This window comes from Scyliorhinus torazame, chromosome 9 (assembly GCF_047496885.1).
Source record: "Scyliorhinus torazame isolate Kashiwa2021f chromosome 9, sScyTor2.1, whole genome shotgun sequence".
Lineage (NCBI taxonomy): Eukaryota > Metazoa > Chordata > Chondrichthyes > Carcharhiniformes > Scyliorhinidae > Scyliorhinus > Scyliorhinus torazame.
This window is the reverse complement of record NC_092715.1, coordinates 219,307,857-219,335,366: the sequence shown is the minus strand read 5'-3', so window position 1 is coordinate 219,335,366 and position 27,510 is coordinate 219,307,857. Positions and strand designations below refer to the sequence as shown.

Sequence of the window (27,510 nt, the reverse complement as noted above, 5' to 3'; positions counted from 1 at the left end):
CTGCTGGCCGATCAGATTTAATAGGCGCAATTATAAGACCATAAGACATAGGAGCAGAATTACGCCACTTGGCCCGTCGAGTCTGCTCCGCCATTCAATCATGGCTGATATTTTCTCATCCCCATTCTCCTGCCTTCTCCCCATAAACTCTGATCCCTTTATGTTATGTTCCTGTGATTTTCCCATGGTGCACAGTACACAGGAAAAGTAAAATTTAACATTCATATAGGCTTGATGTAGAATGCCTGACAGTGTAACAAATCTTAACGCTAACATCATTATGTTTTATCTAAAGAGCAACTGTTGAAATCAGCAGAGCTTTTTAAATTGATAAATACGTGGAGATTGTTGAGGTGTGAATAATTTATTGAGCTGCCCAAAACTTTTTACAAGCAATGCTTCTGCAATTGAGATAAATGCAGACAACGCAGGAAGAACTCCGCAGGTCTGGCAGCATCAGTGTAGAGAGAAACAGTGTCTCGCTGCAGAGCCTCTTTATTTGATTCCAATGCTAATGGTTAGTGCTGCTGATCTAATATAGGCAGCTGCCCCTGCTTAACACAGACAGTGAAAATAGTGGGGACAGCATTGCTAGATTTGTATAAAATATTAATTCGGCCACAATTAGTACACCCTGAGCAGGTTTGAACATCTCATTACAAGAGGAACATTAAAGCATTAGACAGCATGTAAGATTAATTCTTCAAGGTTATAGTAGAAATAGGAAACTGGTTATTAGGAGAAGCTTAAGATATTGGAGCAGAACTTCGAATGCCCATTGGAGAGAGAATAGGAGTGGGTGTGCTTTGAACACCACACTCTCAATGGCATGTCTGAGTTCTGGTGTCTCCAGGATGTGCTGCAATTTTCAAAGCTGAAGGGCAGCATGTGGCGCAGCGGTTAGCACTGGGACTGCGGCGCTGAGGACCCGGGTTTGGATCCCGGCCTAGGTCACTGTCCGTGTGGAGCTTGCACATTCTTCCGTGCCTGCATGGGTTTCACCCCCACAACCCAAAGAAGTGCTGGTGAGGTGAATTGGCCACGCTAAATTGCCTTTAATTGTAAAAAGAATTATTGGCTACTCTAAATTTAAAAAAAAAATTCAAATGAGAAACCAGCCCACCGCCAATAAATCACACATCCAGCACTCTGATGTCTTTGTCAATTGGCTAGGGAAGGACAGAAAGCAATTTTCAATTCGCAAGTCACCAAACCCGAACCCGAGTTCCCAAAAAGGAACAAAGTCCCCTAGTGAGCGCGTTAAACCACTGTTTTCTGTCACTCGCTGTGTCGAGGAACACATGGCTATTCAATGCGACTCGCTTTGAATAAGGGGCCAGAATGGGAACGCGAGGCCAAGGCCGCCCATAGTCCCGTTTTTAACAATGAGAATCCAGCCCAAGGTGATTGGAATGTGGGATACTTTGCCATGGGTCATAGGAGGCACAGACCATTGCACCTTTTGAAGGGAAACTGGATAAATAGTTTGAATTAGAAGATGATAGAATCTTTGATTGGCAGCTCCCTTGACTCCGCAACTCTGCATAGAATATTCAGTCTATTAAAGTAAGCATGAGTAGATTATCATTAACTGCAATAACAAGCCAATTTTAGTGAAGTGACTTTCTAACCGATTTCATCCTTGATCAATGTTATTTGAATGTGCTCTTCAAAGTGAGAAATGTTCGTGCTGGAGAATAGAACACTTGCCATTGGCAGGTCCGAATATATCCAGGTGAGGCACAGTATGGGTACATGAAGTTTAAGGTCATTTTATTTGAGGAAGATTGTTTTTTGTTTTTTGTTTCATTATTTATAACTAGGGTATACTATGTTTATGTTTTAATTGATCTTAACCAGTAACATCATGAAAATACGCTTTTATTTATTTTTAATGGAGAAGCAAACAATACTCTCCCTCTCTTCCCACTCGTGTCCAGAATACCACACAACATCTGCGGTGAATGGGTGCCTGCTGTTAGTGCTTCCAGTGACTGATCCTTCAAAACAGTATTTCTTTTTGAAACTGAGGGATGCTCCCATCTGTTTTCATTCATTTTAAAATTCAACGGGTAAAATTGTTCAATGTAAGTCACTGAAAACTGAATGAAAGTTAATCAACAGACCCTTTTCTAAACTGGGCAGAGTGTAAAATAGGCTGAAAAGTAGCACAGGGTGCTAATCCATTGTTACCCCTGTTGTGTTCTCATCATTGACAAATTTCACCCTGTATTTTCTTTTTAAAAAATAATGTAAAAACTCAATTAGTACAGACAGTGATCAAACTCTATGTTCAAGAATACAATCCTTCCTAATGTATGTCACAACTGTGCATTGTACAGCAACATTTTTTTATTAATCTATGTTTATCCTGGATCATTACATTATAAATAAATATATATATTTTTCAAATTGGTGTATGAATGTGTTTTCTCTGAGGTAATGAACCAATTTAACACAAGACTGAGAGGCAGCAGCATCTGTCAACTCATAATTGCCTCTGGGACCTGTCCAAATGTTTAGTTCATAAAAGTAGCAAATCATATTCCTAGAGTGTTAGAAATTAACCTTGTGCTTTCCATCATAAATTCAGACCTAGTTCTGTAATCAACAGTTCATCTAAATTCAATTTAATCTCCCTTAGCATTTTCTCAACATCTTAAAATCGTCAGTGTGTTGTGTGTTACAACAGTGCAAATGTAATAATCTTGTTATGTTTGGAGAATTGGGGAAAGGAATCTTATTCTGGGATGAACTTTGCAAAATTACAGTCAGAGTTTCTCTCAGTTAGATCCCTGCACGCCAGTAGGCCTGCGATCACTGGACCCATGGTGTCCACAACATAATATACTGGGGGTGATCAGGGTGAGTTGCTGTAGCGAGAATTAAGTGCAATGGATCCCAGGGATGGCAGCTCCAAGCGATTGTGCACGGTGAGTTTGGCAGTGGTTGGTTGAAATATCACTCACCAAGTTCATGGGTACATAAATATAAGTGTGCAAAATAAAAGGCTGCTTTCGCCTGCACTGGCATCCAATTTAGCATGTTGATTATGCCAACCTTGCACCAGTGGGCTTATGCATGTCCCAGAACTTATGGCTATCCCCAGGAGGCACCCCTCAAGATGCACTGGGAGACTCCGAGTAAGTCTCCATGCACTGACGACATGGAATTTGCCTGGAGGTTTGGACTTTCAATGGACAATTCCCCTGCGTCTGGAACCCTCCGAAACTCTAAGTTAAAGTCAGACTGTGGATGATTCCAAATCCCAGAATAGTTATCCAGAAAATGTTAGAAGAATTAAAACTAGTTTTAATTCCTGGATAAATATAGATCAAAGAACAAAGAAAAATTACAGCACAGGAATAGGCCCTTCGGCCCTCCAAGCCTGCACCGATCAAGATGCTCTATGTAAAACTGTCGCCTATTTTCTAAGGATCTGTATCCCTCTGCTCCCTGCCCATTCATGTATCATGTCATCTTAAATGACGCCATCGTGCCCGCCTCTACCACCTCCGCCGGCAATGCATTCCAGGCACCTTTCACCCTCTGCGCAAAGAACTTTCCACGCATATCTCCCTTAAATTTTTCCCCTCTCACCTTGAACTCGTAACCCCTCGTAATTGAGTCCCCCACTCTGGGAAAAAGCTTCTTGCTATCCACCCTGTCTATACCTCTCATGATTTTGTAGACCTCAATGAGGTCCCCCCTCAACCTCCGTCTTTCTAATGAAAATAATCCTAATCTACTCAACCTTTGTTCATAGCTAGCGCCCTCCATACCAGGCTACATCCTGGTGAACCTCCTCTGCACCTTCTCCAAAGCATCCACATCCTTTTGGTAATGTGGCGATCAGAACTGTACGCAGTATTCCAAATGTGGCCGAACCAAAGTCTTATACAACTGTAACATGACCTGCCAACTCTTGTACTCAATACCCCTTCCAATGAAGGAAAGCATGCCGTTTGCCTTCTTGACCACTCTATCGACCTGCGCAGGCGCCTTCAGGGTACAATGGACCTGAACACCCAGATCTCTCTGTCCATCAATTTTCCCCAGGGCTTTTTCATTTACCGTTTGGTTCGCTCTTGAATTAGATCTTCCAAAAAGCATCACCTCGCATTTGCCCGGATTGAACTCCATCTGCCATTTCTCCACCCAACTCTCCAATCTATCTATATTCTGCTGTATTCTCTGACAGTCCCCTTCACTATCTGCTACTCCACCAATCTTAGTGTCATCTGCAAACTTGCTAATCAGACCACCTATACCTTCCTCCAGATCATTTATGTATATCACAAACAACAGTGGTCCCAGCACGGATCCCTGTGGAACACCACTGGTCACAGTTCTCCATTTTGAGAAACTCCCTTCCACTACTACTCTCTGTCTCCTGTTGCCCAGCCAGTTCTTTACCCATCTAGCTTGTGCATCCTGGACCCCATGAGACTTCACTTTCTCCATCAGCCATGGAGAACCTTATCAAATGCCTTACTGAAGTCCATGTATATGACATCTACAGCCCTTCCCTCATCAATCAGCTTTGTCACTTCCTCAAAGAATTCTTTAAGTTGGTAAGACATGACCTTCCCTGCACAAAACCATGTTGCCTATCACTGATAAGCCCATTTTCTTTCAAATGGGACTAGATCCTATCCCTCAGTATCTTCTCCAGCAGCTTCCCTACCACTGACGTCAGGCTCACCGGTCTATAATTACCTGGATAATCCCTGCTACCCTTCTTAAACAAGGGGACAACATTAGCAATTCTCCAGTCCTCCGGTACCTCTCCCGTGTTCAAGGATGCTGCAAGGATATCTGCTAAGTCCCCAGCTATTTCCTCTCTCACCTACCTCAGTAACCTGGGATAGATCCCATCCAGACCTGGGGACCTGTCCACCTTAATGCCTTTTAGAATACCCAACACATCCTCCCTCCATATGCCGACTTGACCTAGAGTAATCAAACATCTATCCCTAACCTCAACATCCGTCATATCCCTCTCCTCGGTGAATACTGATGCAAAGTACTCGTTAAGAATCTCACCCATTTTCTCTGACTCCACGCATATCTTTCCGCCTTTGTCCTTGAGTGGACCAACCCTTTCTCTAGTTAACCTCTTACTCCTTAAATATGAATAAAAGGCTTTGGGATTTTCCTTAACCCTGTTTGCTAAAGATATTTCATGACCCCTTTTAGCCCTCTTGATTCCTCGTTTCAGATTGGTCCTACATTCCCGATATTCTTCCAAAGCTTTGTCTGTCTTCAGTCGCCTAGACCTTATGTATGCTTCCTTTTTCCTCTTAGCTAGTCTCACAATCCATGGTTCCCTAATCTTGCCATTTCTATCCCTCATTTTCACAGGGACCTGACTGTCCTGCACTCTAATCAACCAATCTTTAAAAGCCTCCCACATATCAAATGTGGATTTACCTTCAAACAGCTGCTCCCAATCCACATTCCCCAGCTCCTGCCGAATTTTGGTATCGTAGGCCTTCCCCCAATTTAGCACTCTTCCTTTAGGACCACTCTCGTCTTTGTCCATCAGTATTCTAAAACTTATGGAATTCTGATTACTATTCCCAAAGTAATCCCCGACTGAAACTTCAACCACCTGGCTGGGCTCATTCCCCAAGACCAGGTCCAGTATGGTCCCTTCCCAAGTTGGACTATTTACATACTGCTCTAGAAAACCCTCCTGGATGCTCCTTACAAATTCTGCTCCATCTAGACCTCTGACACTAAGTGTATCCCAGTCAATGTTGGGAAAATTAAAATCTCCTATCACCACCACCTTGTTGCTCCTACATCTTTCCATAATCTGTTTACATATTTGTACCTCTATCTCACGCTCACTGTTGGGAGATCTGTAGTACAGTGCCAACATTGTTACCGCACCCTTCCTATTTCTGAGCTTTGCACATATCGCCTCACTGCTCGAGTCCTCCATAGTCCCCTCCTTCAGCACAGCTGTGATATCCTCTCTGACCAGTAATGCAACTCCTCCACCCCTTTTACCTCCCTCTCTCTCCCGCCTGAAACATCGATATCCTGGGATATTTAGTTGCCGATCATGCCCTTCCCTCAACCAAGTCTCAATAATAGCAATAACATCATACTCCCAGGTACTAATCCAAGCCCTAAGTTAATCTGCCTTACCTACTACACTTCTTGCATTAAAACAAATGCACCTCAGACCACCAGTCCCTTTGCGTTCATCATCTGCTCCCTGCCTACTCTTCCCCCTAGTCACGCTGACTTCATGATCTAGTTCCTTATAGGCTTTATTTACTACCTCATTACTGTCCACTAACCTCCTCATTTGGTTCCCATCCCCCTGCCACATTAGTTTAAACCCTCCCCAACAGTGTTAGCAAAAGCACCCCCAAGGATATTGGTTCCAGTCCAGCCCAGGTGTAAACCGTCCAATTTGTAGTAGTCCCACCTCCCCCAGAACCGGTCCCAATGTCCCAAAAATCTGAACCCCTCCTTCCTGCACCATCTCTCAAGCCACACATTCATCCTGCCTATTCTTTCATTTCTACTCTGACTACCACGTGGCACTGGTAGCAATCCTGAGATTACTACCTCTGAGTCCGACTTTTTAACTTGGCTCCTAACTCCCTAAATTCTGCTTGTAGGACCTCATCACATTTTCTACCTATATCATTGGTGCCGAAATGCACCATGACAACTGGCTGTTCACCCTCCCCCTTCAGAATGTTCTGCAGCCCACCTGAGACATCGCTGACCCGTGCACCTGGGAGGCAACATACCATTCGGGAGTCTCGTTTTCGACCACAGAACCGCCTATCTACTCCCCTTACAATTGAATCCCCTATGACCAAAGCCCTTCCACTCTTTTTCCCGCCCTTCTGTACAGCAGAGCCAGCCACGGTGCCATGAACCTGGCTACTGCTGCCTTCCCCTGGTGAGCCATCTCCCAACAGTATCCAAAGCGGTATACCTGTTTTGGAGGGAGATGACCGCAGGGGACACCTGCACTGCCTTCCTGCTTTTTCTCTGCCTTTTGGTCACCCATTCCCTTTCTCCCTCAGCAATCCTAATCTGTGGTGTTACCAATTCGTTAAACGTGCTATCCACAACCTCCTCAACTTTGCAGATGCACCAAAGTGAGTCCATCCGCAGCTCCAGAGCCGTCATGCTGTCTAACAAGAGCTGAAGCTGGACACACTTCCCGCACATGAAGAAGCCAGGGACATCAGCCGTGTCCCTGAACTCCCACATTGAGCAAGAGGAGCATAACACGGGTCTGAGATCTATACCATTGATCCATCCCACCACCCCATCACCACAATGCTACCCCTTCACGCACATACTGACACCCTACTTTTTCATCCACCTGTCACCCTACTGTCACACACACTTACCTTGTATTCTTATTTTCTCTCCGTAGCTTCTCAAAGTGGCTTTAGGATCTTTAAACTTACCAGTGTATGGCTGCTCATGCAGTAAAAATTGTGTGTGGGGGGTGGGGTGGGGGGGATGGCTTGGCTTGCCCCGATAATCCTGCACTGTGTATGTAGGACTCCCAAAAACTCTGCATTTCCAAAGAATTCAGGTTCTGAAATCCACGTGAAAGACATGGAGCCCCAGTGCAAAGTAAGTGAATTAGAGTGGACTGGCAATCCGATGGTGATTGCCATTCCTTGGAAGATTCAGAAGACCATATGACCATAAGATATAGGAGCAGAATTAGCCCATTTAGCTCATCGGGTCTGCTCCACTATTCAATCATGGCTAATTCTCATCCCCATTCTCCTGCCGTCTCCCCATAACCCCTGATCCCCTTATTGATCAAGAACCTATCTACCTCTGACATCAACACACTCAAGTGACTTGAACTCCACAGCCATCTGCGGCAATGAGTTCCACAGATTCACTCCCCTCTGGCTGAAGAAATTCTTCCTCATCCCTGTTTTAAAGGATCATCACTTCAGTTTGAGACTGTGCCCTCAGGTTCTTGTTTCTTCTACTAGTAGAAACATCTTCTCCGCGTTCACTCTATCTAGGCCTCTCAGTATTCTATAAGCTTCAATAAGATCCCCCCTCATCCTTCTCAACTTCATTGAGTACGGCCCAGAGACCTCAACTGCTCCTCATGTAACAAGCTCTTCATTCAGGGGATCATTCTTGTGAACCTCCTCTGGATCCTCTACAAGGCCAGCACATCCTTTCTTCGATACGTGCCCAAAACTGCTCACAGTGTCCCAAATGGGGGTCTGACCAGAGCCTTATACAGCAGTACATCCCTGCTCTTGTATTCTAGCCCGCTTGACATGAATGCTTACATTGCATTTGCCTTCCTAACTGCTAACTGAACCTGCACATTAAGAGAATCCTGAACTAGGACTCGTAAGTCCCTTTGTGCTTCTGATTTCCAAAGCCTTTCCCCATTTAGAAAATAGCCTATGCCTCTATTCTTCGTACAAAAGTGCATAACCTCACACTTTTACACATTGTATTCCTCTGCCACTTCTTTTCCCACTCTCATAGCTTGTCCAAGTTCTTCTGCAGTGTCCCTGCTTCCTCAGCACTTCCTGTCCTTCTACAGATCTTTGTATCATCTGCAAACTTAGCAACAATGCCCTCAGTTCCTTCTTCCAGATCATTAATGTGTATCGTGAATAGTTGTAGTCCCAACACTGACCCTTTGGAGCACCACGAGTCACTGGCTGCCGTCCAGAAAAAGACCACCTTATCTCCACTCTCTGCCTTCTGCCAGTCAGCCAATCCTCTATCCATGCCAGTATCTTTCGCTTAACACCATGGGCTCTTACCTTATTTAGTAGCCTCCTGTCCGGCATCTTGTCAAAGGTCTTCTGAAATCCAAATAGATCACTTCCACTGGTTCTCCTTTGTCTAACTTCCTCATTACTTCCTCAAAATGTTCTAACAGATTTGTCAGACAAGACCTCTCCTTGACGAATCCGTGCTGACTCAGCCCGATTTTTCCATGTAACTCCACAATATCATCCTTACTAATAGACGCTAAAATCCTGCCAGCAACCAAAGTCAGGCTAACTGGCCTTTTGAGTTCACATAATTTGATTCCTTCCCTTTTTAAACAGGAGTGTTACATTAGCCATTTTCCAGTCCTCTAGGATCCTTCCTGCCTCCAGCGATTCTTGAAAATCCAGAGATTCCAGTGATTCAGCCCATAATCTGGAGGTGGCTAAAGCTTCTGTTGGCAGTGTGCTAACACATTGTTTGATGTTCACCGTAAAATATGTCCGTTCACTTTGTGTGCTCATGTCTGGCTATCGTCATCATTCGACCATATAGCTTGGCTAGACATCTCATACACTTGTGTGTAGATGCAGAGGCTGTGGGAAGGGTTTTAAATTAATATTTTGTCTCCGTGTTCACAAAGGAAATTTAAACCAGTGTGGCAGGGTGGTGGGAAGGGGGGTGGAAGCAGAATGTGAGCTTAGAAGGTATCATAACAGGGCCGGCATGTGACGCAGTGGTTAGCACTGGGACTGCAGCGCTAAGGACCCGGGTTCGAATCCCAGCCCTGGGTCACTGTCTGTGTGGAGTTTGCACATTATCCCCATGCCTGCGTGGGTTTCACCCCCACAACCCAAAGATGTGCAGGATAGGTGGACTGACCATGCTAAATTGCCCCTTAATTGGAAAGAAAAATAATTGGGTACTCTAAATTTTAATAAAAGGTGTCATAACTGAAGGGGAAATAGAGAACCAAAATAAGAGAACAACATCACCCTCAGGCAGAGCAAAAAAGGTGACAAGTGTCGAAAGGGAGGTGGACATTGCAGGATTGAGGGTGTTGTACCTAAATCCGCGCAGTATATGGAACAAGGTAAATGAGCTTGTTGCACACATTGAAATTGGCCGGTACGATGTTGATGTTGTGGGCATCACAGAGACGTGGCTGCAAGGGGATCAGGGCTGGGATATAAATATACAAGGATATGTGCCCTATCGAAAGGACAGGCAGAGGGGCAAAGGGGGCAGGGCTACATTGATAGTAAGGAATGAAGTTAAATCAACAGCAAGGAGCAATATAGGATCAGAAGGCATAGAATCTCTGGGGTAGAGTTGAGGAATCGCAAAGATAAAAAGACCTTGATTGGAGTTATGTACAGGCCCCCTAGCAGTAGTCAGGATGTGGGGCAGAAAATGAATCAGGAGATAGAAAAGGCATGTAAAAAAAAGAAATATTACAATAATCATGGGCGACTTCAATATTCACGTGGACTGGGAAAATCAGGCTGGTAATGGATCCCAAGAAAAGGAATTTGTAGAATGTCTAAGAGATGTTTTTTTTGAGCAGCTTGTGTCAGAGCCTATTAGGGAACAGGAAATTCTGGATTTGGTGATGTGTAATGAGGCAGGCTTGATTAGGGAACTTAAGGTGAAGGAACCCTTAGGGAGCAGTGACCACAATATGATAGAATTTACCCTGCAGTTTGAAAGGGAGGAGCTGCAATTAGATGTAATGGCATTACAATTGAATAAAGGTAACTACAAAGACATGAGGGAGGAACTGACCAGAGTTGTTTGGAAAAGGAGCCTAGCAGGGAAGACAGTGGAACAGCAATGGCAGGAGTTTTTGGGTTATTCACGATACACAATAGAAATTCATCCTAAGGAGGAGGAAACATGCTAAGGGGAGGACGAGGCATCCATGGCTGATGAAGGAAGTCAAGGGCAGCATAAAAGCAAAAGAAAAAGCATACAAAATGGCAAGCATTAGTGGGAAGCTAGAGGATTGGAAAGCCTTTAAAAGTGAGCAGAGGACAACTAAAAAAGGAACAAGGGGGAAGAAGATGAAATATGTGTGCAAGCTAGCAAGTAATATAAAGGAAGATAGGAAGAGTATTTTTCAATATATAAAAGGTAAGAGAGAGGCAAAAATAGACATTGGACCACTGGAAAATGTGGCTGGAGAAGTAATAATAGGAAACAAAGAAATGGCAGAGGAACTGAATAGTGGCCGGGATTCTCCCAGAATCGGCGGGGCGGCCCGTACCGGTGCCAAAGAGCGGCATGAACCACTCCGATGTCGGGCTGCCCAGAAGTTGCGGAATCCTCCGCACTTCCAGGGGCTAGGCCGGTGCTGGAGAGGTTGGCGCCGCGCCAACCGACGCCGCAGGGCCTATGCCCCTGGTGCAAGTTGACGCAGGCGCAGAACCGCTGCCGTGTTTCCTGCGCATGCACAGGGGGTTTCTTCTCCACGCCGGCCATCGCGGAGGGTTATAGAGGCCAGCGCAGAGGGACAGAATGCCCCCACGGCACAGGCCCGCCCGCAGTTCGGTGGGCCCTGATCGCGGGCCAGGCCAACGTGGAGGCTCCCCCCCTGGGGCCAGATGCCCCCGTGCCCCCCCAAGGACCCTGCAAGCCGCCCTCCAAGCCAGGTCCCGCCGGGATGGACAATGTCCATTTCACGCCGGCGGGACTGGCCGAAAACGGGCGGCCGCTCGGCCCATCAGGGCCCGGAGAATTGCCGGGGGGGGGGCTGCTGCCAACAGCCCCCGAATGGCGTGGCACAATCCCCGCCCGAAAACAGGCGCCGGAGAATTCGGCAGCCACCGTCGGAGCGGTGGGGCGGGATTCACGCTGCCCCCCGGCGATTCTCCGACCTGGCGGAGGGATCGGAGAATCCTAACCGGCTACTTTACATCATTGTTCATGGTGGAATGCATCAGTGGGATGCCAGAGCTCCAGGAGAATCAGGGGGCAGAGGTGAGTGTAGTGACCATCACTAAGGAGAAGGTTCTGGGGAAACTGAAAGGTCTGAAAGTGGATAAATCACCTGGGCTAGATGGACTACATCCTAGGGTTCTAAAAGAGATAGCTGAGGAGATTGTGGAGGCATTGGTGATGACCTTTCAAGAATCACTGGAGGCAGGAAAGGTCCCAGTGTACTGGAAAGTGGCTAATGTAACACCACTGTTTAAGAAGGGAGGGAGGCAGAAGATGGGAAATTATAGGCCGGGTAGCCTGACTTCAGTCATTGGTAAGATTTTAGAGTCCATTATTAAAGATAAAATTGCAGAGTACTTGGAAGTGCATGATAAAATAGGACTGAATCAGCACGGCTTCGTCAAGGGGAGGTCAAGTCTGACAAATCTGTTATAGGTATTTGACGAAGTGACAACGAAATTAGACAAAGGAGAACCAGTGGATGTGATTTATTTAGATTTCCAGAAGGCCTTTGACAAAGTGCCACATAGGAACCTGTTAAATACATTAAGAACCCATGGTGTTAAGGGTAAGGTCCTGACATGAATAGAGGATTGGCTGACTGGCGGAAGGCAGAGAATGTAGATAAAGGGGTCTTTTTCAGGATGGCAGCCGATGACTAGTGGTGTGCCTTAGGGGTCTGTGCTGACAACTTTTCACAATATACATTAATGATCTGGAAGAAGGAACTGAAGGCATTGTTGCTAAGTTTGCAGATGATACAAAGATCTGTAGAGGGCCAGATAGTATTGAGGAAGCAGGGGGGCTGCAGAAGGACCTGGACAGCCTAGGAGAGTGGGCAAAGAAGTGGCAGATGGAATACAATGTGGAAAAATGTGAGGTTATGCACTTTGCAAGGAGAACTGGAAGCATAGACTATTTTCTAAATGGGGAGGTGCTTAGGAAATCAGAAGCAAAAAGGGACATGGAAGTCCTTGTTCACGATTCTCTTAAGGTTAACGTGCAGGTTCAGTCTGCAGTTAGGAGGGCAAATGCAATGTTAGCATTCATGTTGAGAGGGCCAGAATACAGCCCTTCTGAGGCTATGTAAGGCTCTGGTCAGACCCCATTTGGAGTATTGTGAGCTGTTTTGAGCCCCGTGTCTAAGGAAGTATGTGCTGGCCCTGGAAAGGGTCCAGAGGACATTTATAAGAATGATCCCTGGAATGAAGAGCTTATCGCATGAGGAACAGTTGAGGACTCTGGGTCAGTACTCGTTGGAGTATAGAAGGGTGACGGGGGATCTTATTGAAACTTACAGGATACTGCGAGGTCTGGATAGAGTGGATGTGGAGAGGATGTTTCCACTTGTAGGAAAATCTAGAAGTAGAAAATCTAGACACAATCTCAGACTAAAGGGACGATCCTTTAAAACAGAGATGAGGAGGAATTTCTTCAGCCAGAGGGTGGTGAATCTGTGGAACTCTTTGCCACAGAAGGCTGTGGAGGCCAACTTACTGAGTGTCTTTAAGACACTGACAGATAGGTTTTTGATCAACAAGGCGATCAGGGGTTATGGGGAGAAGGCAGGAGAATGGGGATGAGAAAATATCAGCCATGATTGAATGGCGGAGCAGACTCGATTGGCTGAGTTGCCTAATTCTGCTACTATGTCTTATTGCCTTATGGTCTTTTGGATGATGCAGATATAGTAGTCCAGGGCGAACACTGCGAGACACTAAATGGGATAATCATAAAGAGAGAGGAATTACTCGAAGGGTTGGAATCCTTGAAAGTTGATAAGTCGCCAGGTCCAGATGGATTGTTTCCAAGGCTGCTGACGGTCAGGAAGGAGACAGCAGATCCACTGAGGATGATTTTCCAATCCTCACTAGATACAGGAGAGGTACCAGAGGATTGGCGAATTGTGAACGTGGTTCCATTGTTTCAAATGGGATCAACGGAAATGCCAAACAATTATAGGCCAGTTAGTCTTACATCAGTGGCAGGCAAATTAGTAGAACCAATGCTGAGAGATAGGATTAACTGTCACATAGAAAGGCAGGGACTAGTCAGGGATAGTCAGCATGGATTTGTTAAAGGAAGATCTTGGCTCACAAATTTGATTGAATTTTTTTCGGAAGTGACAAGAAGGGTTGATGAAGGTAATGCAGTGGATGTTGTGTACATGGATTTTAGCAAGGCATTTGACAAAATCCCACATGGCAGATTAGACAAAAATGTAAAAAATGACACAGACAACTTGGCAAACTGTACAAAACGTTGACTTAGTAACAGGAAACAAAAGGTAATGGTCGATAGATAGTAAATGGAAAGTGGTGTTTCACAGATCTCAGTGTTGGGAACCTTACTGCTGCCAGCACTAGAAAAGTGTAGCTATGAGGAGAGATTGGATAGGTTGGGGTTATTTTCCTTGGCATAAAGAAGGCTGAGGGGTGACTTGATTGAGGTGTACAAAATTATGAGGGGAAGAGATAGAGTGGACAAGATAAAACTGTTTCCCTTGGTGAAGAATTCTAGAACCAGTGGACATTGATTCAAGATAAAAGGCAGAAGATGGAGAGGGGACATGAGGAAGATTTTTTTTACGCAGAGGGTAGTGGGAGTCTGGAATTCGCTGCCCGAGTTGGTGGTGGAGGCAGAAACCCAAACCTTTTTTAAAAAGTACCTGGATCATCGCCTTAAGTGCAATAAGCTACAGGGTTAATGGACCGGGTGCAGGAAGGTGGGGTTAGAAAGAGGACCTGGGTGTCCTTGGGCTGGCATGGACACGATGGGCTGAATTGCTACCTTCTGTGCTGTAACTTATCACTGGTTCTAGGGCTGCATGAGGTGACTGAGGGAGGGCAGGGTCATAAGCGACTTGATGACTTCCGGGTGCGGCGATGACCAGCTAAGTCGCACGTTTCGGCAGCTCCCGGTGGAAAGGACCTTTGGGCTCTTAATAGGAGCCCCAACGGCAATTTTAACGGCTAAAAACACTGTGCGGTAAACCAGAAGGGAATCCCCCCTGGACACGGATGGAAAAAGGAGAGGAAAGTGGCCGGATTGCGGTGGATCCTCTAGAGCAGCGGCCAGGAAGGCAAGCACAAAGCAAGATGGCGTCGGAAGGAGGCAGTTTAATATGGGGCCCTGACTAACAAGAGTTCCTGCGGCGTTGCGTGGAAGAACTTAAAAAGGAGATGAAGAAGGAGCTGTTGGCCCCGATATTACAGGCGATTGAAGGGCTAAAGGAGGAGCAAAAGACCCAGGAGCAGGAGCTTCGGGTCGTGAAGGCAAAGGCTGCTGAGAATGAGGACGACATACAGAGCCTGGTGGTGAAGACAGAGATGCACGAGGCACAACACAAAAGGTGTGTGGAAAGGCTGGAGGTGCTGGAGAATAATGCGAGGAGGAAAAATTTAAGGATTCTTGGTCTTCCCGAAGGTGCAGAAGGGGCGGACGTCAGGGCATATGTGAGCACGATGCTGCACTCGTTAATGGGATCAGAGGCCCCGACGGGCCCGTTGGAGGTGGAGGGAGCCTATCGAGTTATGGCACGAAGACCGAGGGCTGGAGAAATTCCTCGAGCCATAGTGGTGAGATTTTTCCGATATAAGGACAGAGAGATGGTCCTCAGATGGGCAAAGAAAACTCGGAGCAGTAGGTGGGAGAACGCGGTGATCCGCGTATATCAAGATTGGAGTGCGGAGGTGGCGAGAAGGAGGGCAAGCTTTAATCGGGCCAAGGCGGTGCTGCACAAAAGGAAGGTTAAATTTGGAATGCTGCAGCCGGCAAGACTGTGGGTCACACATCAAGGGAAACACCACTACTTTGAAACGGCAGAAAAGGCGTGGACATTTATTGTCGAGGAGAAGCTGGAATAAGCGGGCTAGAAAAAGAACATTTGAGACAAAGTGGTGGGGCGAATATGTGGGGTGAAGAGGGGGAAAAGGGGGAAGAGATGATTTCGCAAGTTGTTAATCCTGCAATCCTGTAACTTTTCTCTCTTCCCCATGTCGTGGGGGAGGGGGGGGAGGGATGAGGAGCTGGGGGCGCCGGCCATTGGGGGCGGGGCTTTGTTCCCGCGCTATGGTAATCATGGCGGGAACAGGGAAGCAGGAAGGAGGGGGCCTCGCACAGTGGGAGCCGAGGTCACGGGGGGAAGCCGAGGTCGGCCAGAGTTTGCTGACTTCTGGGAGCAACATGGGGGGTGCAATTACGCTAGTGAGGGATCTAGCGGGGGGGGGTGGGGGGGGGGGTTAACTGGGTTGCTGCTGCTGGGGAGAAGGGGGAGCTGGTATGGGGTGGGGTGGTCGGGGCGGGAGGGCGCCGTTGGGGGGAGATACGGCTACGTGGGAACCGGGTGAGGAGCTGGATTGAAAAAGGAGATGGCTAGTCGACAAGGGGGGGGTGTAAAGAGCCCCCCAACCCGGCTGATCACGTGGAATGTGAGAGGGCTGAACGGGCCGATAAAGAGGGCACGGGTACTCGCACACCTAAAGAAACTTAAGGCAGATGTGGTTATGCTGCAGGAGACGCATCTGAAACTGATAGACCAGGTCAGACTACGCAAAGGATGGGTGGGGCAGGTGTTTCATTCGGGGCTAGACGCAAAAAACAGGGGTGTGGCTATACTAGTGGGGAAGCGGGTAATGTTTGAGGCAAAGACCATAGTGGCGGATAGTGGGGGCAGATACGTGATGGTGAGTGGCAAATTGCAAGGGGAGGCGGTGGTCTTAGTAAACGTATATGCCCCGAACTGGGATGATGCCAACTTTATGAGGCGTATGTTAGGACGTATCCCGGACCTAGAGGTGGGGAAGTTGGTAATGGGTGGAGATTTTAATACGGTGCTGGATCCAGGGCTGGACAGATCGAGGTCCAGGACGGGAAGGAGGCTGGCTGCAGCTAGGGTGCTTAAGGACTTTATGGAGCAGATGGGAGGAGTAGACCCCTGGAGATTTAGTAGACCTAGGAGTAAGGAGTTTTCGTTTTTCTCCTATGTCCACAAAGTTTATTCACGGATAGACTTTTTTGTTTTGGGAAGGGCACTGATCCCGAAGGTGACGGGGACGGAGTACACGGCTATAGCTATTTCGGATCACGCTCCACATTGGGTGGACCTGGAGAGAGGGGAGGAAAAAGAACAGCATCCACCCTGGAGAATGGACATGGGATTATTGGCAGATGAGGGGTGTGTTTAAGGGTGAGGGGGTGTATTGAAAGATACTTGGAACTCAATGATAATGGGGAGGTTCAGGTGGGAGTGGTCTGGGAGGCGCTGAAGGCAGTGGTTAGAGGGGAGCTGATATCTATTAGGGCACATAAAGGAAAGCAGGAGGGTAGGGAAAGGGAGCGGTTGTTGAAAGAACTTCTGAGGGTGGACAGACAATATGCGGAGGCACCGGAGGAGGGACTGTACAGGGAAAGGCAAAGGCTACATGTAGAATTTGACTTGTTGACTACGGGTAATGCAGAGGCACAATGGAGGAAGGCACAGGGTGTACAGTACGAATATGGGGAGAAGGCGAGCAGGCTGCTGGCCCACCAACTGAGGAAAAGGGGAGCAGCGAGGGAGATAGGGGGGGGTGAGAGATGAGGAGGGAGAGATGGAGCGGGGAGCGGAGAGAGTGAATGGAGTGTTCAAGGCATTTTATGAAAGATTATATGAAGCTCAGCCCCCGGATGGGAAGGAGAGAATGATGTGCTTTCTGGATCAGCTGGAATTTCCTAAGGTGGAGGAGCAGGAGAGGGCGGGACTGGGAGCACAGATTGAGACGGAGGAAGTAGTGAAAGGGATTGGGAGCATGCAGGCGGGGAAGGCCCCGGGACCAGACGGATTCCCAGTTGAATTCTATAGGAAATATATGGACTTGCTGGCCCCGCTACTGATGAGAACCTTTAATGAGGCGAGGGAAAGGGGGCAGCTGCCCCCGACTATGTCAGAGGCAACGATATCGCTCCTCCTAAAGAAGGAAAAAGACCCGCTGCTATGCGGGTCCTATAGGCCTATTTCCCTCCTGAATGTGGACGCTAAGATTCTGGCCAAGGTAATAGCAACGAGGATAGAGGATTGTGTCCCGGGGGTGGTTCATGAGGACCAAACTGGGTTTGTGAAGGGGAGACAGCTGAATACAAATATACGGAGGCTGCTAGGGGTAATGATGATGCCCCCACCAGAGGGGGAAGCTGAGATAGTGGTGGCAATGGATGCCGAGAAAGCATTTGATAGAGTGGAGTGGGATTATTTGTGGGAGGTGCTGAGGAGATTTGGCTTTGGAGATGGGTATATCAGATGGGTACAGTTGCTGTATAGGGCCGCGATGGCGAGCATGGTCACGAATGGACGGGGGTCTGATTATTTTTGGCTCCATAGAGGGACGAGGCAGGGATGTCCTCTGTCCCCGTTATTGTTTGCACTGGCGATTGAGCCCCTGGCCATAGCATTGAGGGGTTCCAGGAAGTGGAGGGGAGTACTCAGGGGAGGAGAAGAACACCGGGTATCTCTGTATGTGGATGATTTGTTGCTATATGTGGCGGACCCGGCGGAGGGGATGCCAGAGATAATGCGGATACTTGGGGAGTTTGGGGATTTTTCAGGGTATAAATTGAACATGGGGAAAAGTGAGTTGTTTGTGGTGCATCCAGGGGAGCAGAGCAGAGAAATAGAGGATTTACCGTTGAGGAAGGTAACAAGGGACTTTCGATACTTGGGGATCCAGATAGCCAAAAATTGGGGTACATTACACAGGCTTAATTTAACGCGGTTGGTGGAACAGATGGAGGAGGACTTTAAGAGATGGGACATGGTGTCCCTGTCACTGGCAGGTAGGGTGCAGGCGGTTAAAATGGTGGTCCTCCCGAGATTCCTTTTTGTGTTTCAGTGCCTCCCGGTGGTAGTCACGAAGGCTTTTTTCAAAAGAATCGAGAAGAGTATTATGAGTTTTGTGTGGGCCGGGAAGACCCCAAGAGTGAGGAGGGGATTTTTGCAGCGTAGTAGGGACAGGGGGGCGCTGGCACTACCGAGCCTAAGTGAGTACTACTGTGCCGCCAATATTTCAATGGTGCGTAAGTGGATGGGAGAAGAGGAGGGAGCGGCGTGGAAGAGATTGGAGAGGGCGTCCTGCAGGGGGACTAGCCTACAAGCTATGGTGACGGCACCGTTGCCGTTCTCACCGAAGAAATACACCACAAGCCCGGTGGTGGTGGCTACATTGAAATTTTGGGGGCAGTGGAGATGGCATGGGGGAAAGACGGGAGCCTCGGTGCGGTCCACGATAAGAAATAACCATAGGTTTGTTCCGGGTAGAATGGATGGGGGATTTGGAGCATGGCAAAGAGCAGGGGTAGCACAATTGAGAGATCTGTTCGTAGATGGGACGTTTGCGAGTCTGGGAGCGCTGACGGAAAAATATGGGTTGCCCCAAGGGAATGCATTTCGGTATATGCAACTGAGGGCTTTTGCGAGGCAACAGGTGAGGGAATTCCCGCAGCTCCCGACGCAGGAAGTGCAGGATAGAGTGATCTCAGAGACGTGGGTGGGGGATGGTAAGGTGTTGGACATATATAGGGAAATGAGGGACGTGGGGGAGATCATGGTAGATGAGCTGAAAGGGAAATGGGAAGAAGAGCTGGGGGAGGAGATTGAGGAGGGGCTGTGTGCTGATGCCCTACGTAGGGTAAACTCATCGTCCTTGTGTGCCAGGCTAAGCCTGATACAATTTAAGGTGTTACACAGGGCGCATATGACTGGAGCACGGCGCAGTAAATTTTTTGGGGTAGAGGATAGGTGTGCGAGATGCTCGAGAAGCCCAGCGAATCACACCCACATGTTCTGGTCATGCCCAGCATGGGGTTTTGGGTGGGGGTGGCAAAGGTGCTGTCGAAGGTGGTGGGGGTCCAGGTCGAACCAAGCTGGGGGTTGGCTATATTTGGGGTTGCAGAAGAGCCGGGAGTGCAGGAGGCGAGAGAGGCTGATGTTTTGGCCTTTGCGTCCCTAGTAGCCCGGCGCAGGATATTTTAATGTGGAAGGAAGCCAAACCCCCGGGTGTGGAGACCTGGATAAATGACATGGCAGGGTTTATAAAGTTAGAACGGATTAAGTTCGTACTAAGGGGTTCGGCTCAAGGGTTCACCAGGCGGTGGCACCCGTTCGTCGACTACCTCACAGAAAGATAGAGGGAATGGAAAAGAGGAAGACAACAGCAGCAACCCGGGGGGGGGGGGGAGGGGGGGGGGGAGAGGGGGGAGGGGGGGGGGGGGGAGAGGGGGAGGGGGGGGGAGGGGGGGAGAGGGGGAGGGGGGGGGAGGGGGGGAGAGGGGGAGGGGGAGGGGGGGGGAGGGGGGGAGAGGGGGAGGGGGGGGAGGGGGAGGGGAGGGGGGGGAGGGGGGGGAGAGGGGGAGGGGGGGGAGGGGGAGGGGAGGGGGGGAGGGGGAGGGGGAGGGGGGGGGAGGGGGAGGGGGAGGGGGGGGAGGGGGAGGGGGGGGAGGGGGGGAGGAATCGGACGGACTCTCAGGGATGTTATTGTATATGTATAGGCACTTGTTTTAGGTAATGTATATTGGACTGTTGGATTGTATCTTTGGAGAGTATTTATTTTTGACAAGGCAGTTGCCATTTAGTTTGGTTTTTGTTTCTGTTCATATATTATTTATTTATTTGTTTAAAACTGGCCACTGTTATTTATATTGCTTTATTGTTGTTTAAAAGAAACACTACGTACTGTTATGGTTTGGCCAAAAAATCTTGAATAAAATATATTAAAAAAAATAAAATAAGTGATTTGATGAGGATTTTAAAACTGGAGCAAGTATTTTTGACTGACGTAACAACAGTGTGAAGGGGTGCACCTGAAATATTCGGAAGGCTTGGACTAACTTCAACATAAAGCTCAGTCCTCACAGGGTCACATCCCTCATAGGCCCAAGCCACAATTTTCAAAATTACCTCAAGGAATACCAAGTCCCAGTGCAGGTTAAAACGTCTTTGCAGTCAAGGACCTTCGCTTGAATTTATTTACAACTCATGGAATATAATCTCTCTCTCTTTTCAAGCTGTGCTGTCTCAAAGCATATTTTACCCCTGTTGAAATTTCACTAAAATAAATGAAGGAAAATTATAAGCAACGCAAAGTGAAACGGTAAAAGCACAGGGCATCTTGAATAAAAATTGGCTCTGTACGTACCAGAAAACAGACCATGGCTGGAATAATTTGTCTGTTGCCGTAGCCTGGAAAATAAAGTAATAAAACACCATGATCTTTCACATCCATCATGCAGCTATACTACACACAACAAAATCAATTACATCAGCGAACTGCATAACTAAATGCAAAACAGAACTGTCCTGCTTCTAAGTAAGTTAATTACTTTTAAATCATTGTGGGGCTTTCTTTTGGATCATATAAAGGTAATTCAAACAGGGAGTGTCCGACAGAAGTAAGATGGAGACATTGTGGTGATTTTGAAAGTGATGATACAAGAGACAATTACCCAGGCGGTAAACAGGTCTAAAGAGACATTTCTATAATGTTGAATAATGAAACAGCACATTCAGCAAGGTGCAGATGCACAGTTAAGGGTGGTTATCCAAAAGTTGTTGGTCGAGTTATGCCCTCCACTATTGGCCTTGCAGAAACGACATCTCACAGTTTGGTTCCCTATTAAAATGCATCGATTGCTGTGAAATTGCTGTGTTTGCTCTTCCAGAATCAGCTTGTTCACCCATCAAAAGAAGCACAGCAGATGATCTTATCTGACCTCACTAAAGTTTAGTGGCTGCATTCCTGTCATCTCTCACAGATAGAATGAGACCGATCAACAGCATTCTGGACATGAACAGAACTCAACAAGGTGTTGACCAAGTAGATGTACAGCGGATGCTTCCCCCTGTGGGGCAATCTAGAATGAAAGGTCAGTCTTAGGATCAGGAGTAGCAGATTTAAAACAGATGAGGAGAAATTACTTCTCTCAAAGAGTTGTGAATCTGTGACGTTCACTACTCCAGAGTGTGGTGGATGCCATGAAATTGAGTAAATTTCAGTAGAAGATAGACATATTATCAATTAGTAATGGGCTGTGAAGGATTATGGAGAACAGGCAGGAGAGTGGGGTTGAGGCCGACAGGAGATCAGCCATGATCAAACTGAATGGCGAAGTGGGCTCGAAGGGCTGAATTGCCTACTCCTGTTCTTAGTTCTTATGGTCCTATGAAAGTCTTGTCAGTTCAAGTCTAAGTACAAATTTAATGATGTGATAAGTGTTCATTTATATGAGTCACTCTCTTTGGCTTTAAAAATTAATGTTGTAAGTGCCAAGTCTCATTCTCTCAGAACTTAAATGTATTTTTTTTTTTACTTTTCCGTTTTGTCTCATTTATCTCTCTCAACCAAAACTTTCTTTCCCTCTACTATTCCATCTCTGTACCTGTTTTGACATTGGGGGTGATTCGGAGCCCTCGGGTGGGCTTCTCCGGTCTCCGATGCCGAAATTGCACTCAGCAGTTGGCCGCAGAATTCACGTTGGCGCTGAAATCGGGGGCGGTGCCGATGCTCCGTTCCCTCCTAAACGGCGTACTCTAGTAGCATAGAATTCATAGAATTTACAATGCAGAAGGAGGCCATTCGGCCCATTGAGTCTGCACCGACCCTTGGAAAGAGCACCCCACTTAAGCCCACACCTCCAACCTATTCCCGTAACCTCACCTCACCTTTTTGGACGCTAAGGGCAATTTATGATGGCCAATCCACCTAACCTGCACATCTTACAACTGTGGGAGGAAACTGGAGCGCCCGGAGGAAACCCACGCACACACGGGGAGAACGTGCAGACTCTGCACAGACAATGGCCCAAGCCGCGAATCACACTTGGGACCCTGGAGCTGTGAATCAACTGTGTTAACCACTGTACTACCATGCTGCCCCGTACGCCCAGCGCTGTATGAACAGCCTCAGGACGTTACCCGAGGCCCTCCCCCTAATGCTCCGCCCCCGATGGGCCGAGTTCCCGATGGCGTGGATCTCTCATGCTATTTTTTGTTGGGAACTCGGCATGGCGGCTGTGGGCTGAATCCAGCTCAGCCATAATCGGAGGAGAGCTTGAAGGAGTACTGAAGGAGGCTGGAGAGGAAATTGCTGAAGCCTTGACAGAAATCTTTGGATCCTCACTGTCTTCAGGTGATGTCCCAGAGGACTGGAGAATAGCCAATGTTATTCCTTTGTTTAAAAAGGGTAGCAAGGATAATCCAGGGAACTACAGGCCGGTGAGCCTTACGTCAGTGGTAGGGAAATTACTGGAGAGAATTCTTCGAGACAGGATCTACTCCCATTTGGAAGCAAGTGGTCATATTAGCGACAGGTGGCACGGTTTTGTGAAGGGGAGGTTGTGTCTCACTAACTTGATAGAGTTTTTCGAGGAGGTCACAAAGATGATTGATGCAGGTAGGGCAGTGGATGTTGTCTATATGGACTTCAGTAAGGCCTTTGACAAGGTCCCTCATGGCAGACTGGTACAAAAGGTGAAGTCACACGGTATCAGGGGTGACCTGGCAAGATGGATACAGAACTGGCTAGGTCATAGAAGGCAGAGAATAGCAATGGGAGGGTGCTTTTCTGATTGGAGGACTGTGACTAGTAGTGTTCCGCAGGGATCAGTGTTGGGACCTTTGCTGTTGTAGTATATACAAATGATTTGGAGAAAAATGTAACTGGTCTGATTAGTAAGTTTGCATACGACACAAAGGCTGGAATTGCGGATAGCAATGAGGACTGTCAGAGGATACAGCAGGATTTAGATTGTTTGGAGACTTGGGTGGTGAGATGGCAGATGGAGTTTAATCCGGACAAATGTGAGGTAATGCATTTTGGAAGGTCTAATACAGGTAACGAACATACAGTGAATGGTAGAACCCTCAAGGGTGTTGACAGTCAGAGAGGTCTTGGTGTATAGGTCCACAGGTCACTGAAAGGGGCACCACAGGTGGAGAAGGTAGTCAAGATGCTTGCCTTCATTGGCCAGGGCATTGAGTATAAAAATTGACAAGTCATGTTGCAGCTGTATAGAACCTTAGTTAGGCCAAACTTGGAGTATAGTGTTCAATTCTGGTCGCCACACTACCAGAAGGATGTGGAGACTTTAGAGAGGGTGCAGACGAGCTTTACCAGGATGTTGCCTGGTATGGAGGGCATTAGCTATGAGGAGAGGTTGAATAAACTTGGTTTGTTCTCATTGGAACGAAGGAGGTTGAGGGGAGACCTGATAGAGGTATACAAAATTATGAGGGGCATAGACAGAGTGGATAGTCAGAGACTTTTTCCCAGGGTGGAGGGGTAAATTACTAGGGGGCATAGATTTAAGGTGCGAGGGGCAAGGTTTAAAGGAGACGAACGAGGTTTTTTACACAGAGGGTAGTGGGTGCCCGGAACTCGCTGCCGGGGAGGTGGTGGAAGCAGGGACGATAGTGACATTTAGGGGCAAATTGACAAATACATGAATAGGATGGGAATAGAGGGATACGGACCCAGGAAGTGTAGAAAATTTTAGTTTAGATGGGCAGCATGGTCGGCGCAGGCTTGGAGGGCCGAAGGGCCTGTTCCTGTGCTGTACTTTTCTTTGTTCTTTGTTCTTTGACAGCCGATCCATGGTCGGGCGGCTTTGGACAGGGGTGGGGGGGGGGGGGCGGTGCGGGGGTGAAGAGCCTGGTCTAAAGGGGGCACTGTATGGCAGGCCGTGTCCGTGCGCGGGCCGGCGCCATGTTGCACGGCGTGGCCGCTTCAGGCCGTCGCCATGCACATGCGTGGTCACGGACCTGCCAATTCTCCGGCCGTATCGGCAGCTAGAGCTGGGAGCTCTACGCTGCGTATCTGCTAGCCCCCCACCAGCCAGGAGATCGGTGGCCGATGTGCGCCGTTGCTTCGATTGCAAAAGGCCACCGTTTCCACGCCGGTGTCAGCACATAGTCTCAGAATCGGAGAATCCAACCCCATGTAGCATGGTAGCACAAGTGGCTAGCACTGTGTCTTCACAGCGCCAGGGTCCTAGGTTCGATTCCCCGCTGGATCACTGACTGTGCAGAGTCTGCACGTTCTCCCCATGTCTGCGTGGGTTTCCTCCGGGTCCTCCGGTTTCCTCCCACAGTCCAAAGATGTGCAGGTTAGGTGGATTGGACATGCTAAATTGCCCTTAGTGTCCAAAAAGGTTAGGAGGGGTTATTGGGTTACAGGGATAGGGTGGAAGTGACGGCTTAAGTGGGTCAGTGCAGACCCGATGGGCCGAATGGCCTCCTTCTGCACTGTATGTTCTATGTTCTATGTAACCCGGGGTCGGGATCGAACCCGTGTTTTTGGCGCTGTGAGGCAGCAGTGCTAACCACTGCGCCACCGTGCCTCCCCTAATTCGGAGCCCATGTCAGCTGTGAGCGTAAACAGCAACATGGGCGCAAAATCACACAAGAGTCAGAAAATGAGATTCTCGCTGGTGAGATCTCGTGTTCTGATTTTCCCCGCCCCTCGCAGCTGACAAAATGAGGCTCCTGCCTCGGAAGGTCGGGAACCTGATTTCAATAATTTTAAATCTCAAGCAGGCTATCCCGCTGTCACTTTCGCCCTCATTTGATATTTAAACCTCACTGATGTCACATCACACCATCACAGTTTACAACAACTGTATAAAAACATGAACCGTGCGACCTCACTTCCGACGAGGACAGCAGAAGTGATCATGCAGTTTGCCACTACCCAACAGGGAATGCTACGGAGAGATGGCATTAGAAAGGCCATGAGGGACACAGTTAAGTCATTCTGGGATCCGCAGGTTTGAGTTTCAATTCGGGGGAGAGAGGGGAATTTGGTGTAAACCCTTCGCTCTGAGGTCTGGGGTGAGTGGGGGAGGGGGTTTGGATGCCATGAGTGCGCCATTGATTACACCAGCATCACTGCATCTGAGGGAAGGCCAACCAATCAGACAATATGCTTGCAGATAGGAGACAGAGGAGGCACTGTTGGTGGGCATCAACTTAGACGTGGAGGATGGTAGGGCACACAGCAATCAAATGAAAATGGGGAGGAGATAGGAGGGTGCAAAATGTGACATTTAATACATTATATGGTGATTACATCAGTGCTCACTACCTTATCTTGCCTAACATCACCCGTGTCCACGCTGTGACTATAATTTCTTAACCTTCTTAACCCTACCGCAATGTCCAGGTGTTTCCCCAGGATCCACAGCTGAGGTGGAGGCGGCCTGCTGTCTGTCATACCCTGCTGCCCGAGCAGACTTTGACGGATGACCTCTGGAGGGCTGGGACCTAGAGGGTCCGGGCATGTTTTCGGGCAGTACGGGTATACTAGTGCTACCCTCTTTGGTACGCAGGACTGGAATTGGAGGCTGTTAGACAGCCTGGATACACCTAATGCCTCCGGCGTGGAAGTCCCCAGGCTATGAACCAACTGATTCTCCTCTCTGTTGGTGACCGGGGGGGCCCTGGAGTCTTCCACGGGGTAGATGGCAGCTAGAGTGAGATCCATCATCCTCTACTGTTGACACTTATGGATGCCCACAAATGCTTGCACCATGCAGTTGATGCGCTGCACATTGCAGTCTATGCCCTCAACCATGGAGCACATGCCCTGAACGATGGAGTGGACATATCTCACCATTGAGTGCATGTCATGCATCAACATCTCCACTGTATGGATGACTGAGCCCAGGAGCACATCACCTGACTGGAGCTCAGCAGAGTCCTAGTCTCCAACAGTCCTTTGAGTACTAGATCTGGGACGTCCCTGCATCTGCCTGCTGTGCATCATCAGAAGTGAGGTGCTCACCAGTGAGTGACGCAGAAGCTAATATGGTTCACCGAGGTGCGAGTATTTGCACTGGTGAAGAGTGCGCCTCATCCATCGGAAAATCTGAGAAATCATCCCTGGAGCTGATGCTGTCTGGGGTCTGCAGTACACTATTTGAGGGTAGGTTGGGTGGTCGACTGATTTACCTGCAAGGGAAGGTAAATGGTGTTGTGTTCCTGTTTGTTCCTAGTTTGAACAGTCACTGTAAGAGTTCGATCACGTGATGAACTAATTAAATCATCGACTGTTTGGGTGGGCTGGCAGTCAGTCTACACGAGCAGCATGTGTGACAATACCTTCCCAATAAAGCTCTTGTTTGTTTTGTACCTTCAAGGTCTGCAAATTTCTCTTTCAAAATACCACAAGAAAACTGGCGATGAGGTTGTCAGAATCTACAGTGCAAACAACTCAAAAAGAACGGCAGAAACCCGGTGAAATAATAAAGATTACCGACCCAAACTGCAGTCATCCAGAAATGTTTAAGACGATAAAAACATTGCTACACCAAAGCTGGCAATGGAGGGGTGCCGAATAATAAAAGCAACCATCGAAGTAACCAAAGTTTAAACAAAGATTTTGGAGAAACAGCATCAAAAAAGCCGCCACATACTCTGTTAGGAACAGTCTGGAACAGTGCAGTGCTCCCTCCCCCATGAAGAAAACACCGAGCACTGAAGCTCATACACTGAAAGATTCAAATGCTTTGTCCAGCCGAACAAAATTTCAGCAGACCATAGTAATCCTGACTCTCCTGTTCATGATGGGGGGAGAACTTTCAACCTCCTGTCAAGTCTGGTACAATCAGTAAAAACAGGCTCGAAAACATATGATGAGATTGTGGAGATATTGTAGGACCACTTCTCACCTAAACCTTTGGTCATTGCCAAAAAGTTCAGGTTCCACAAATGTAACCAGCAAGAAGGCAAATTTATCACATAGTTTGTAGCTACTGTAAATAATTAGCTAAATACTGTGAATTTGGAGATGTCTT

The 27,510-nt window shown here is 47.9% G+C and overlaps 1 protein-coding gene across 1 annotated transcript in view; it reads right to left on the bottom strand.

Annotated features, from left to right (window-relative positions):
- Nucleotides 1-27,510, bottom strand: part of LOC140429749 (trans-2,3-enoyl-CoA reductase-like) — a 271,730-nt gene that overhangs the window by 20,540 nt on the left and 223,680 nt on the right. The window contains exon 8 of the mRNA XM_072517113.1: nt 20,859-20,902. Coding sequence (XP_072373214.1) covers nt 20,859-20,902 — 44 coding nt within the window. The remainder of the gene's footprint in view (nt 1-20,858; nt 20,903-27,510) is intronic.